Genomic DNA, 15,170 nt, shown 5'->3' on the forward strand with positions numbered 1-15,170 from the left:
CATTACCAACACTCATTATAACTGTTCACACCAGGTGTTGAGCGTAAATATCAATACTCCATTGGGAGCCAATCCCTAAGCAGCTCAACTAAATAAATTGTATTTTCCCGGAAGTCAATGCTTATGAGGAGTTCGAGTTGTCTAGGCAGCTGAAAGAGGAGCCTGATAAAAAACAGTTAGTCGCGATTTGTCCACTGTTAGGAGACACCCAAACAAACCAATCATTCCCGTTGCATAGGCATCAATGATCTGGATGATGACACCGTAAGTCGCACCAACAAGGAAGAAGATGCCGAGGAGTACCATTCCCCAGTGCAGCAGGTAGATGACCTTCTGCACAAGTGTACCCTTCCGGTAGTCACTGTTGCTGTGCAGCCACAAGAAACCAGGAAGGCACATGGCCAGCGGGGCGAAGCAAACAGACCCAATCAGGGCAACCAGGTAGTTGAAGATAGGGATAGTCTCGCTAAGGATGAAGGAGATAGCACCGAGACCGATCGTGCAGCTCATCCAAGTGACCCAATGAACGACAGTGTTGGCTTGCAAATGACGCGTGTTACCCAAGATACGCACAAAGATGTACTTGGCTGCGATCTAAATTGCAAAGTCAGTTCTGAACGCATGAGTTGCGGGGGAAATATTCACATGTAAGTAGATCGTGGCGCTCACGACTAGTCCTAGCAGTGCAACACCATACGATACCATCTTGATCGTCTGTCCAGCGCTCTATAGATCGAAAATAATCAGTTAGTTGTACCCGAAAGTGCCATCAGAAATATAATACATACGCCCAAAGACGGACTAGCCACCCACTGTCCACACCAACGATAGACAACCAAGCTGAAGGCAAGGTAAGACGCATTCACCACAATCATGCACAGGTACAATGCCTTCTTATAGTCCCTCGGGTTGCGCATCTCCGACATCACCGGGATGAAGGCGCTGGTACCAGCTGTGGAAACGAAGATAGTGCTAGAAGCAACCATGCCAGCAGCGAATCCGGGGTTGTTGATAGCCACGTAGCCGAGGTCATAAGGGCCCTCCTGGGGTGCGGCGGCCGGTCGGTCGCGCGTCGTGACTCCGATGACAACGATCAGAACTGCAGCATAGATCGAAATAAATCCTGCATATGTGAGCCAGCCCACATGCTGGAGTTTGCGCACCGAAGCTGTCGCAATGATCACCACCGCTCCTATCAAAGACCACCAGACAGTACACGCAGAGTGGTGCGACAGGGCATTCAACGCAGTTGAAACTCCGATGATGCCACTGCCCGTGACAAGGACGTAGCCGATGAGAAAGAGGATGCCGGTAAGCTCCTTCGCAAAGAAACCGCCAGCAACTTCTGCCATATCGGCGATAGAGTGGCAATGAGGATGCTTCTTGCGGAAGTTGCCCAGGATCACGAAAGAGTAAGTGTTGAACACGCCCCATGCGACGATACTGATCGAGCCACCCACCGCACCGAGGGAGTACAGCGAAGCTGGCAGCGACAGAACACCCGTCGCGAAGAGGACCTTCACGAAGATGATACACGCTTTGAACCAGCCAACACCGCGGAAGCTGACACCATCCTCAGTCTTCTTGAAGACTTCGTGCTGCTCAGTAGAGTCCCTAGAGCTTCCCAGCTCTGTGTCATCCACGCTTCCCTTCTCATTGATAGTCATGATGGATGATTGAGTTTGGCTCGAAAATTGCAGCCCGTGGGAAAGGTAGAGTTTAGAACTGGAAAGCTCCGGGGAAAGAGAAAAATTTCCTACCAAGGTATTGTTCTATCTGTCTTAGAGACCTCCCGTGGCGGTAATTAACTGTGGGCCCTGCAGTGCAAACGTTGATAAATTAGCACTAGTTGTGATACACTAGTATTCCACACCCAGGTTTGGTTGCAGTTAGTCTATATTCCCGATGGTTACAAAAATATTTCCTGAACAGCTAAAATCACATTGCTCAGAATCTTCTTCTTTTCCTCTAGGTCTGCGGCCAGGAGAAAGGAGAAGAAAGACGAGGTAGCTGCCATTTCGCTGTTTCTCTAACCCATATAAGCGACCCGCAGGATATGAGAAGCAGCGTGGGGCTAAATGTGACCACAAATGATCGGCCTTGCGTTCAGGAACCCAGTCACAGCTTGGCTATACGGAGTACTCCATAGTTTGAGGCATATTGGCGCGGACCGCAACATTAGGTGTCTCTCAAGTCATAATTTTCGGGTGAGAGAAGCTTTTCACTGTTCAAGATTGCTCCAAGTGGATAATACCTTTTGATGTGGAACAAGCGGGCGGGAGAGCAGGGATAGAAGGGGGAGAGAACTACCTGATGTGGGTCCTAACCACGTGTGTCGATCGTGACCGGAGGCATAGCAGCAACTACAGAGGAATAAAATAATTATTATATATTTGTTTACAGAGTGGCACTTTTTGCTTAAACCCATTTTTTCTTACAGGAAGTTTCTGAAAGTAACCCATGATAGTGGGCTTTGGTCTAAGAAGGGACGGGAAGGGGAGCCACAAAGGAGCGATAAGGGAGGGAAAGAAATGAGCGCCAGGTATCTGACGATCTGCATGGGCCACTTTGTCCTAGATACTGGTTAGATCGGCATCGACTAGTATGCAATATTGCTGCTACCCAGCAATGAAAGAGCATACATATTAAGAAAATAAACTACAGCAGAACTCCCGTTTCGCGAGCACGGCCAGGTCTGCTAGATGAGCCTATGAGTCTTATGTTCCTGTCTATGAATGATTACAACATTAACGACTCATTCCGAAGTCTGACTAAATAGATATGACCAGTGTTAGACATCATACAAGCGAGGGCATTTCACTAGATGAAATGGAACTTGATAGCACAGGTATTCCAGCCCTAGATTAGGTATAAACTAACAAAATACATTAACACAATACTCTAATTGGTTATTGGTATTGTTGGGTTGCGCGGATAAAACACAAATACTATGACAAGAGAAAAGCTCAACAAAACATAGAAAACTAGATTAAATCGGGACGACGATACACTCCAAGAAACACAGAAGAAAAACAAAGGAATCAAAAGCGAGGCATGGGTTTCAGCACAAACGACAGTCCGGCAAAGCAATGACAGGTTTGTCAGTTCTCAAGGAACTCCGGATGCTGCTGGCGGGAACCATAAATTTCCTCCCACCGAGGGTAACCAAGGGCCATGTGTAGTGGCGAACGTTCCTGGTGGCAAGGGATTGAGTACTGTTGGCATATGCTGTCCAGGGTTGGTAGCAAGATTCAGGTCTGGGAGGCCAAGTTCAAATCTCGTGGTTGAGACATATAACTGATGGATGCCATTGGGTACGCTTGCCACGTATAACAAATCTGACACAATTGGACCGTCTAGTCGGGGGGCACCATTGGGTGACCAGCCTCCTGGAACGAGATTGCAAAAGGTTCTAGTCCAAGCGATCATTCTTTGACGATTTCCATCAAGGATGGTGACTTCTACTTCAATCACTTCCCTAGTTACGAGGCCATTACCAGTATTAGATGTTGACATACAGATGACCGGTACTCTTGGACCAACAGCTCCGCCAAAAGGACCAAGAAGCACACTAAGATCCGCTTGGAACATGGTCATCCTACTGCACCCAGTATCGTGGATAAATTCCAACTCGGCAAACCATGCTATTCCTGGAAGACGGATTGCTAATGTTAACTAGAGAAAAAGGTTAGTAAATTTGGATGAGGGTTAAGCCATAAGTATGGAGCTTACGCCAATCAGCTTTTGATATCGTGAATGTGGAAATAGTGTCATCGCTGCATAGGAGCTCTCATTTTCAAGGCCGCAGATCTGATATTATGCATTAGCGAGTAGTTGTGGAAATGTTAAGGAAATCAATTACCCCTTCCACCCAAAAGCCTTTGTAACCCTGGTGGTGGGAATTAATCGCTTCAAATTCATCCCAGTCAAATGGTCTTGGTTGAGAAACCTGGGCTCCCTTCCACCAATATGTAACAAGACCTGTATTCCAATGAAGCTCGCCCGATGTATATGCTTCCAAGAGAGCCCCAATGTTTGGAAGCTGCTCGTAGTCATCCGTAGTGCTCGCCAGATCTGTCTTCATCGTTTCCAATTCATGCACCCGTTGAACGGTCTCCCAGCTGAGCTCTTCCGACCCCGGGAATCTCATATCGCTACAGTATAACAAGGTGAGAATCTATGCAGAATCAATACCAAGATAGCTGACTCACTCCTCTTTGACCTTTGCAGCTGTATAGTCCTGTAACCTTTGCTGGAAAACATGGGGCATTATGTTTTCAGCAATTCTCTCATGACATCTTTCGATTTGACCATCGATATCGCTATTGAATTTTCAATTAGGTTGTTGTTTGCACGAACGATTAAATCCAATGTCGTCTCACTTATGTTCAAGATCGTCTTCCTTCATATGCCACCCGCGAGGAAGCTTAGCTGGGTCGGTGATGGGGTCTGTTCCTGTCTGTTTGGCCCATGGTCTGCTTTTCTTTGGCCTTTGTCGTTTAGGTGACACGAAAGTGCCAACGTAGGATTTTTCAAGGTCTAGCTCTTCTACCTTGAGCGCTATGCGTGGAGTTGGATCTTGTGGTGGACCCCTATGGCGGTGGGGTGGTAGTTGCTTCACGCGAGTACTACGTCGAAAGTTGTACCGGTCTGACATGTTGAAGACAAGATGAAAGTTGAGTCTCGCAAATTAAACAAACCTTGATGCCAATGCACAATCGAGTCGGATGATATAAATATATAAATACTTGAAGGAAAAGAACCAAGCTAAGGAGGAAAATAAAGCAAGATTTCAGCGAATGAGAGAAAACCTACACTTAGGGTGGAGTGGGTTTAGGATCAAGGCTTCAAAGACACGGTATAGCTACAACAAAGAATATATCCTTAGAGGGGATGGCTGTAAGCCACAAGAGTCGTTTGTTACGACTATATTTCTCTATACTCTTTTCGCTCGTTTTCATTGCGGAGAAACTAGAATGAATGATAGGAAAGCTTTGATTCTCAGCCTAAAGATGCTTTCCCCAACATCAAAGAACAAAAGAAGGTAGAAGTCAACATAGGATCATAGAAAGAAAAGTTAAGAAATATCTATATTTGGACCAGTGGAGTGAGTAAAGTATTGACTATCGTTATATTTTTTGAGAACAGTAAAATGGGATCGGAGTTGGAGTTCTATAACTCAGGTAGACAAATTTCGAGTTCAACAGTGAGCAGATGTTTCTTTTTTAAAAAAAACAAAAATCTTTTCTTTATCTCGTTTTCTAGTACAAATAGGAATGGCAATCACGTGAGTGTGGATTAATGGAATCTGGGGAAACAACCCTGAGCTCTTTCACTTCTTTCAATCATCAAGCCACCTTTCTAACTCCCCTCTCAATGCAATTGCGAATTTTTCAATACTTCACCTGTTTTCTGGGTATCCTCTCCATTCGGTCTACATACCTGATTGAATCGCATGCAGCCTACTCCGTAAGACAATGAAACTCGTTACGCGATCGAAAAGTGACAGTCCACACATCCAGCGTCTCAGGGTGTCTCCCCTAACCATTACTAAAGACGGCCAAGAGTCGACCCCGTCAAACTGACATCGAAAATCACTTGTCCAGCGTATAACATAAAAGTCCAATGGGACGCGAAACGCAGTCTAATGGTTTCATCGGACGGGAAGGAATCGTCTGACGGACTGGTTTCTCCAATCGTCGGTAGTCAAGGGTCGATGCCCACTCATAACACACTAGATAAAGGTAACATCCGAATGTGGCTCGATAACGAAGATTTTCATTACTTGGGCTACTTGACCTACTTTTAAATGTAGTCATCGCTGTGCGGTCTCGCGGTCTAAGTGATAAAGCCTCCCGTTAAGATTATTCCCCACTATTCGTACTTCCTTGTCTATAGAAACGAAAAATTAGGAAGCTTGAGTTATTTATTCACAAGGCAAGTTGCATTATGCTCACAAGTTTGCCTCCTTTACGGAACAATGATGCAATAATACCTACGATCACGTTTTTACTCTAGATTTTTATGCCACATCTGTTATTGCTATGACAGACCCTGATATGCATAATGATGGATATATAGTCCACGGCAGCGTTTGCGGGGTTGTCACTTGCACCATATCACGCCATGTCAGCATTATCAATGCACCCAAGACCCCTCGATACCTTCCCCAACCATTGGCAAGCGCATGGTATTATTGTCAGAGATAGCACGTCGAGTTTGGTCGGTTCCGTGTTGCACTGTTAAATTTGCCATTCTATAGGACGGATACCACGGCATTAATGTTAGTATGTTCTGTGTACCCGACCTTTTCACACAATGAATTATGACTGTAGCCTATACCGGACACGAACGAATCCATACGTGATTCTACAATAAAATGGCGCGAAGAAAATAGAAATTCAGATAGTTCGTATTTAAGCACTGGCTGCTCACAGATCTCAAGGAATAATTGCTCAAACTTGATAACCACACAATTTACTAACAACTTACTATTGGTCTCACCACAACATGGCACCATCTATTGCCCAAACATCCACTACGGAAGTTGTTGTTCCTGTAAAGGCCGCTCCTGGAACAACCGAGACCAAAGCCAGAGTGAGAAGAATTATTGACGAGGAAGGGGAAAATACTACTGCCAGCGTAGGTCGTGGCTAGGCCGTTGAGCCTCTACACATAGCTTGGCCTGACAACAATGCAGTATCCGAACTACCTCCCGGTATATGACTATGGCGAGAAATACCCGCCACTTGAACCCTTTACCCACGTCGAGCACGGAAAAGATGCCGACCCCTCCTTCAAGGATCTCCTCATTGAGGGCTCCAAGATTCAAAAATTGACTCCGACCACCGGCTCTGAGGTTACAGGCGTTCAGCTAAGCAAGCTCACTGCTGCCGGAAAAGATCAGCTCGCTCTGCTCGTTGCCCAACGTAAGGTTGTCGCCTTCAGAGACCAAGATTTCGCCGACCTGCCAATCCAAGAGGCCCTCGATTTTGGAGGCTACTTTGGCCGCCATCATATCCACCCGACTAGCGGAGCTCCAGAGGGATATCCTGAGATTCATCTTGTGCACCGGAACAACAATGCGTGGGAACTGGATGAATATCTCGCGACAAAGAACAGCAGTGTCGCATGGCATTCTGATGTCACATATGAGCAGCAGCCACCTGGTACAACGTTCTTATATGTGCTTGATAGCCCTGAAGTGGGTGGGGACACTGCCTTTGTCAACCAAGTCGAGGCCTATAACCGGCTTTCCCCAGCGCTTAAGGAGCGTCTTCACGGCTTGAAGGCTGTGCATTCCGGATTTGAGCAGGCTGAGTTTAGTTTGAAACGTGGTGGTGTTGATAGACGGGAGCCTGTAAAAAACGAGCATCCTCTTATTCGAACCCATCCGGTGACTGGCGAAAAAGCGCTTTTCGTTAATGGTGGCTGTAAGTATTCTCCCGTGTTCCTGGAAAGAGGAGTCAGCACTTACATCAAGACTAGTTACTCGCAGTATTGTCGGACTAAAAAAGGAAGAGAGCGATGCCCTTCTAGGGTTCCTACTGGCCCACGTGGGGCGTGGCATTGACTACCAAGCTCGCATTCGATGGGCCCCAAAGACTGTTGTTGTCTGGGATGTGAGTGGTTTCTTGAAATATTGATTAACCGTTCAAATTACTAATGTGTACGCAATATAGAACCGTGTCACGGCCCATTCTGCGATTGTTGACTGGACGACTGGGGAGCGTCGCCACTTGGCGCGCATTACCCCCCAAGCTGAACGCCCTTATGAGACACCTTACATCCCACAGGAGGGTGAATCCAAGGCATAAGCTTCTATTAGATAAATATTGAAATACTTCGAGGGAATAAAGGGTTATGAATAACGCATGTTTGTCCCTCTTACTATGGATCAACCTAAAGTTTATTCCATCGCAACACTGAAATGTCTAATAATCTCAAACTTTTCAAATTCATCCCGTAGATTTACGTCTTTAACGAGCAAAGCGGAAGTCAATTCTATACAAGATGGTTAGTTGGTAGGCATTGGAAGTAGTTACACCCTAGCGCTAACGTACCTCTTGTTAGTCAATACCGGGTTTTCACGCAAGTAAAGCTCCCTTTGCTCGCTCGTCATAGCGTCCCATTTTGTAGAGTTATATCTGTACGTAAGTTAGCAAGTATGCTCCAAGCTAATATTTGCAATTTTGGAATATGTACTTATTCCACCAATCGTAGTAGACCTTCGCGACCACAAAAAGGAATCCGCTGACAACAGCCAACGCGATAAGAACTTTGTTTCCATTTTTGTAGTATGGCGCATCTTTTGCTTGGTACACCTGTTCAGCATTGTTAGTATCCCGATCGTGAATATATTCCCTACCCATTGGGAGCCAAAAAGGAAGGAGCGGAAAGACAAGGGTTGGAACTCACATTAGCACTAGCGATACTACTCAATTGTACAGACATATTATACAATGCAGAAGCAACAGTACGAGTCCGTACAGATCCGGCATTCCGTGAAGTCAACGCCACCACAACAGGATGAATACTCGGCGAACCAACAAGAAGTGTAAGTATCGCCCAACGGGGCCAGGGCATGCTCTTTTCAGGGAGCACCTCCAGTGCAATCAGCAGGGCTAGGTTCCAGAATTCCACTCCTACGCCCCAAAGCAGGCGCTGGTTTGTACGCTCCGCAATCCAGGTAATGGCTATCATGGTGACAATCGCGACGACATCCGACGGAATTACCAACAAATTGGTCTGGAAGGTTGTGAATCCCTGGGATCGCAGTTGTAGCGTGAGGTAACTTTGCGCTGGACTCGACGGAATCATCCAGATTAGACCAAGTGTATAAATTGGCCACATATGGTAATCCTTGAGCGATTCCCAAAAGAGCCCCGGGGTGACGGCTTGTCGGTTGTGCATACTGCCCTTACTAGGATCGTCCCGAATGACTCGGTTCACCATGATCTTCTCTTCATGCTCCGTAAACCATCCGTTCTTTCCGCGGAAACCTCCCTTGGTTTGCACGGGTGATGCTGGCATCCAGAAATACGCGACGATTCCAATGATGCCGGTTATGAGACCCTCATACGCAAATAGATATCTCCAGCCACCGCTGCCGTCGGCATCGGTGATGTGGAGGAGGCCGAAGGCTAAGAATGAACCAACAATTCCAGCGACGGTAAAGGAAATCCAGAAAGCTGTCAATCTTCTCGGCAGCTCACTAGATTTGTAGAAGAACGACAAGAAAAGAATTGTGTCAGGTATACTGCAACCGGCGGTTAGTTCCATGTTAAGATTGTGTGAAATACGAATACTCACAAGCCGCCTTCTAGGAACCCCAGCAGAGCTCGACAGGCCAGATATGAGGCACGCCCAGTTAAAAAGGCCTGGCAAGCTGCGACCAGACTCCATGACACAATTTGAATAGGGATCCAACGGTCTGGCCCGATTCTTTTGGAGAGTAGCTGGGAGGGCATCTCGGCCAACAAGAAGCAGACCAGAAAGATTGTCTGACCCAAGTTGTAATCATTGCTGGTCATTTTAAGATCTTTTAGAAGCGTACTGGCGAGTGCCTGGCGGATGTTTCCTCGATCAAGCTGCAATGCAAAGAAAGTGATGCAAGCAAACGTGCAGACACGAGCATCAATCTATCCAAAGTGGGTTAATTGGAAATTGCGTCGTGACATAGAATGATTAACTAACCTTCCTGACAATGTTTCTCTCTTCTGTCTCCGTCCATTGAAAGTTGGGATCCCAGCGATGGAGTCCCTCATAGCTGTCAATGGGCCGGTAGAAGTGATGGCCTTCGCTGGCCTCAAAGGTACCTTCTCCTTTGTGTAGCTCAGTCTTCTGCCCCTCTTCGTCTGAGCCATCTGCACTACTAGCAGCAACATGCGCTGTCTTTATTTCCTCCGTGGACATCTTTCGGAATTGCAGGCAGAGACAAGGGCGGGACCTTGTCGAAATTATTGCGAGTAGCACCATGAAGATCTCAATTTCGGCCTTTATAGTTCTGGAGAAAGTACACATTGTCATGATTGCCGTCACGCAATTCTGCCCTAGGAAGAGTTGTTATGTTGTGCCCACAAGGATGGATGAGACAATTGCAACTTAACCGACCTAGGTCTAGAACAAATTCTGGCTCATACAATTAGTGTCACAAATAATCTCGTATTTTTCCAGCAATTAGTATGTACGGTTTGTGGGATAATACGATAATACTGACACGTGCCGGGTTAGCTGTAGGCGGGGTCCAAGCGACTTGCATCATTCCGAAATTTAGCCACACCATTTGGACTAATGTCTTATCATTCAAGTAATTTCTTGTTATTGGTTCTTCGGCATCGCTTGATGCTTATCTCGTTTCGAAATTCGCATTTTACTGCAACCATTGCGTGATCCCTAAAGGGCCAACCTCGCCTTTCACTCACCGGCAAAAGTTTACATAGTTCATGCAGGCCTACTTCATATCAAAAGTCATACTCGGTTCCTCGGTAGTTGCTTCGGATAGATTCCCTAGCTGTTTCTCAAGCTTCCTGATATTCAGTTTTCACGTACTGCACCGTAATTCATAGGAAAGACCATCCTACAATGCGTACAAAGTCGGCACTGTAGCATAAGACTACATGTTCACAATATGTGATTGAATATAGGCCGAGGCAAGTTGACTGTAGCGTTGAGATATTTAATTCATCATAAAATGATAACTATGGCGGATGCATTATGTTAAGGCTTGGGATCCATCGAGGATCCATTCACTGTAAGCTTGCCGTCACGACCAGCCTTTTGAGAAGATAAAACATGTTTCAAGGCATCAGAGAAAGATATTTGTGCTCAAGGCATTTCATGACTTTACTCACCCATCTTATGTTGTTGTCCGAGACCTCTCTACTTTGAGACGGGACACCAGTCAACATGTCCCTCCTGGTTGTTTCCCCACCACGACGGAAATGGATGAGATGGTCCGCCAGCTCCATACACGGCGAAAGAGAGAATGAAGACAACAAAGAGGCTGCCGGCGTCAAAGGCCCCTGCAACAATGTATGAGTAGTCTCTGAAAATGCGTGGGTGGTAATTCCGAAGGTAGGCTTGGGTAAACAAGCCACAGAGTATTCCACTGAGAATAGTGCAGGTCTGTGGCTGGGTTGAGATATTGCCAGCATACTGGATGAATTGTGGGAGGTTGATTTCCGAAAGATCGAACTGTCCGATTTTGGGAACAAACTGAAACGTAAAAATGGGTCAGGATCAACTAGTTGAATAATATTGGACTGTTTTGCGCTTGCTGACCTGATAGCAAACCCGATGGATAATCACCATAGCAGCACCAACGGCTAGGGCAATAGGAATCATCTCGTACTTTGCACCGAGCTTGTACAAGTAGGGAGCCAAGGCCCAAGAGGCCGCCTTCGTGTTGAAAGCTTGCATCGTCGCACCACTCCAGGAGGAATTTCCGTTGCCTTCGGCAAGGAGATCCCGGTTGGCTGAGATGATGGAAGACAAAATAGCATAGTTGATGAATCCACCAAGTACGATGCCATACATTTGGGTCAAAAGCATGATTCTGGGGGGTATTTTCAGGTATTCTCCTAGCTTGAGATCAGTGGACACGGAGACTGAAGACATGACAACATTGTGGGACCAAGCAGCGAAGTACATATTACCAACTGGGCGCCCGGGAAGCATGAGGCCAGCCAGCATCTTCGACAGGTTATTGGTGGCAATGCCGTTGCCGAAGCGAGCAAAGAGAATGACGCTCTGGAACATAACGTTGGTCAGAATAATTCTAAAGCTGTGTCTTTGAGGATACTCACGAAAGGCGAAATAAAGATTCCTAGTGCTAGCGCGACAATGTACGCCCAGACCGGAAGAGTGATATTCTCTTTGATCACCACGACAAGGCCAAGAACAAAGCTAATGATGATAATACCAGCAAAACACCACCATGGGGTGTCCTTGTAGTGCTTGGCCATGTGGGTGTGGTGCGGGTCATCATGCTTACCTTCCCTGGCGCGTTGATGTACTCTCCAAATACCTTTGCCCCAGAAGAGGATGCAGTGGAGAATCAGGGCACCAATCTAGACACCAGTGAGCATCTGTGTTCAGAATAAAGGTATTACACTCACCGCAGTGTTGGCCATGAACAGGCCAAACGCAAAGGACCCAGTCAGCTGGGGTAGTCCATGTTTTTCAATCACTGATTTGTCCAGCAAGCCACCAGGAAAGGCTTCTTTCACGGGATATCTTGTGCCATTGGCCATGAGAAGGTTGGTCGCCATGAACGGGAGTGATCTCGAACCCCAGCCATTTCCGAAGTAGATACCAATCATCGCCATAGCGCAGATTCCAGTTCCCACAAAAGTATGAAGTACCAACTTAAGAGGTATAGCGGTTGAAGATGATGTGATCTGCGTTGGGAAGCGTCGTTGGTTAGTACGTAGTATCGCAGGGACGTCATATACCCACTCACATATTGCCAGTCAAAAGACAAAGAGAAGAGACCTAGGCCTTCATTGGCAGTAGCACCACCAAAAAGGTTGGTTAGTATGGCACCTTTTTTGCCAGTTGCTTTCTGTGAAGCCAAACACTAAGAGTTTAAAGTCTAGTCAGATAGAGTGCAGGGAATGTTGCTAGAAGGTAGTACATACCGGAATAGAGACAGAGTTCAGCCATGGAAATATGTATGCAGGAAAAATCTCATAAAGGGACATACCCGTGAGGGCATACCAGAAATATTTCAGTGGCTTTGAGTTGTCTACTTGCTCCCAGTGAAGCCCTTGGAGAGTTTTCACAACAGGTAGGCTCCCCCAGTAGACAGCCTCAACATCCCAGACAGCAAAAGTCCGCATGAATCCACAGAGGCCACAGCCAAAGAGACCGATAGAGATAATGCCCAGGATGACAGTTGTGGCACTCAGAGTAAGATCGTAGAACAGCTTTTGTGCCGCAAACACAGCTGTGGCATCTGTAACATACCCGGCTGCCGTGGCAGTGATCACAGAGATCGAATGCTCCTTAAGACCGAACGGCCCAGGATTCACAAACTTGATAATAATGATCCACCAGGGGAGCCTAGCCTGTCCATTTTGTTCTCTCCATCTTGCCTCGAACTTGTCACCGCGGGGCAGAAACTTGGCCCACGCGGTACCAACAAAGTAGGAAACAAGAACGAGGAAAACGCCTGAAATGTTTACTTGGGTTGGTTTGAACTAGGAATACATCTATTAGCAGTCCTGAGGTAGTGGATAATGAAGCGATGTGCAGGTTCACTTACAGTGTAAATCTGGGTCATGACAGCCAGGAAGGCTGCGAGACCAGAGCCCAGAATAGCAGCTCGAAATGTCAAAGTAGGGTCGAAGTCATCTCGCATCGGCAAAAGATGGGTGGCCACATCAGCTCCAGTGACAATGACAGCATCTACAGAGTCACGGGGATTTTCAACAAACAATTCGTTGCCACTGACTTGGCCCTCATCCTTTCCTAGAACCGTGACAGCTTTCTCATTGATGGGCTCTGGGGTGGATATCGCGATACCAACACCGTGTGTGTGTGGTTCAGACATGATTGGAACACAGTACGATGATGGAATATTGATGGAGTCTGTGCTATTTGTGTCACGTTGGATGGAACAACAGAACTCAAGAAACGAGGAAGGAAAAAAAGAAAACAGAGAGGATATAGCAGACAGAGGATATATCTGCCATGGATTGTGCGATAGGGCAATCCACTGGGACTCGAGTGGTTTGCTCTTTCCTCCGAAATAGTTCCTTCCACATTGCAATACGTTCAGATGGTCCAAGGTCGCAACACACCTGGGCAGATAAAAGTTAACGCGTAACACAGGCTCCCTCCACGGGTCCAATCACTCGGAGGTCCTTTCGTAACAAATGCCTACCAGGTGTATTATATTAAATAGACGGTTGTTGATTCGAGCCTATTTGCCATATTCCAGTACACGCATGGCTTGCCATGGCTTGCACAAGGGGCTTTTCACTTTCGCTGGGTTCCCACCATATCCATCTGACATTCGGTCAATAATTAGATATGGTCTTACTCATCTCAACCTTTGTTCTTTTCTTTTCTTTTCTTTTTTTTTTTTTGCGCTGACTAATAACCCAAACTTGGGGAATTGGAACTATCAGGCTCGGTCCGAAGGTTCCATGAGTCAAATCTCTATATCTTCCAAGGTTTTCGCATCGAGCCTACCCCCACCTAGATATACGCTCATCGTTAGAGCTAGGGCTGGTGGATGTGGCTTTATCTTGTGTCAATCCATACAGATGATTGCCAGGTAGGCTGAGGTGGCGCTGATAGTCAACAGGTAGCTGCCTGTGTGGGCGGTCAACATTTTATCTTGCGGCTGTATATTGCGGCGTTATTCATTGCAAATCTTGGAACCTCGGAAATCCGGGTGTTTTGATCAAATGGGAGTTTCCATAAAATCTAGTCCTCTGGAAAATGAAAAAGTGAAAGGAAGAAGAAAAAAGAACATGAAGAATATAGAACTTTCACATAACTACAACATAGTTAACTAATTAGTGATGCAGGTTTGAAATATCAGCTCGAAGTGGGGCATGCCCCATTATGTGGTTCCATGGGTCCCCACCTTCCAGATCTGTCCACGGAGTATTACCGACCACAGGCGCCTCTTTCAACCTCATTCCTCCTATTGAGTTATACCCCTTAGGGGAACTATGGTTTGGCAGTCTGGCCTTGGAAATGCTCCAAATTTATGAGCTCATTTCTATTCCTCCCACTTTTATTCCTCCCAGAAATAAGAGGGAGAGAGGGAGAGACCCAGACTTGACACCCGATAAGAATTTTCACATTCCCCAATCTACGTATTTGGAGTTAATTTTAAGGTTCGATATTATATAAGGTGGCACTAGGAGTTCCTGGGGTCGGGAATCCATCTCATGACGAAATTGCCGTCTCCGCAAGACGAAGAGAAGGAACAGTAACAGTTCGAGGAAGATCTCAGCGAGGTTGTGGAATCTGGATAATATACTTTCCTTGCCGCATTGGAATTTTTCGGTCCTGGCTTCCATTGTGGTGCACCCAAGCTGATATATCTCGCTTAAGACTACGCCTTCGGTTGAAAACTGTCCATGCCTTTATGCGCTCAAAGAATTATTTCTATTGTCGCACCCCCCGTGCGCCTTCCATTGGAATGTAAT

General features: G+C 46.4%; 5 protein-coding genes across 5 annotated transcripts; 1 reads left to right on the forward strand and 4 right to left on the reverse strand.

Annotated features, from left to right (window-relative positions):
- Positions 1-121: 121 nt before the first annotated feature.
- Positions 122-1,667, reverse strand: N7537_011765 (putative neutral amino acid permease; the record flags this gene model as incomplete). Its single annotated transcript, XM_056902819.1, has 4 exons — positions 122-162; positions 219-594; positions 646-726; positions 789-1,667. 4 exons carry the CDS (start codon positions 1,665-1,667, stop codon positions 122-124), a joined length of 1,377 nt encoding a protein of 458 aa, XP_056748106.1.
- Positions 1,668-3,108: 1,441 nt separating this feature from the next.
- On the reverse strand, positions 3,109-4,657 carry N7537_011766 (uncharacterized protein; the record flags this gene model as incomplete). The annotated part of the gene is made up of 5 exons (XM_056902820.1): positions 3,109-3,675; positions 3,733-3,810; positions 3,863-4,154; positions 4,212-4,322; positions 4,383-4,657. The coding sequence occupies 5 exons, from the start codon at positions 4,655-4,657 to the stop codon at positions 3,109-3,111; spliced, it is 1,323 nt and encodes a 440-aa protein (XP_056748107.1).
- Positions 4,658-6,510: 1,853 nt separating this feature from the next.
- On the forward strand, positions 6,511-7,817 carry N7537_011767 (TauD/TfdA dioxygenase family protein; the record flags this gene model as incomplete). Its single annotated transcript, XM_056902821.1, has 4 exons — positions 6,511-6,642; positions 6,701-7,433; positions 7,489-7,622; positions 7,683-7,817. The coding sequence occupies 4 exons, from the start codon at positions 6,511-6,513 to the stop codon at positions 7,815-7,817; spliced, it is 1,134 nt and encodes a 377-aa protein (XP_056748108.1).
- Positions 7,818-7,979: 162 nt separating this feature from the next.
- N7537_011768 (uncharacterized protein) lies at positions 7,980-9,915 on the reverse strand (the record flags this gene model as incomplete). The annotated part of the gene is made up of 6 exons (XM_056902822.1): positions 7,980-8,004; positions 8,064-8,147; positions 8,206-8,324; positions 8,419-9,259; positions 9,313-9,641; positions 9,697-9,915. The coding sequence occupies 6 exons, from the start codon at positions 9,913-9,915 to the stop codon at positions 7,980-7,982; spliced, it is 1,617 nt and encodes a 538-aa protein (XP_056748109.1).
- Positions 9,916-10,881: 966 nt separating this feature from the next.
- On the reverse strand, positions 10,882-13,555 carry N7537_011769 (OPT family oligopeptide transporter; the record flags this gene model as incomplete). Its single annotated transcript, XM_056902823.1, has 7 exons — positions 10,882-11,217; positions 11,296-11,751; positions 11,808-12,071; positions 12,120-12,401; positions 12,464-12,580; positions 12,642-13,202; positions 13,268-13,555. 7 exons carry the CDS (start codon positions 13,553-13,555, stop codon positions 10,882-10,884), a joined length of 2,304 nt encoding a protein of 767 aa, XP_056748110.1.
- Positions 13,556-15,170: the final 1,615 nt, after the last annotated feature.

Source organism: Penicillium hordei (assembly GCF_028827395.1).
Source record: "Penicillium hordei strain IBT 12815 chromosome Unknown utg000006l_segment0_segment0, whole genome shotgun sequence".
NCBI classification, from domain to species: Eukaryota; Fungi; Ascomycota; class Eurotiomycetes; order Eurotiales; family Aspergillaceae; genus Penicillium; species Penicillium hordei.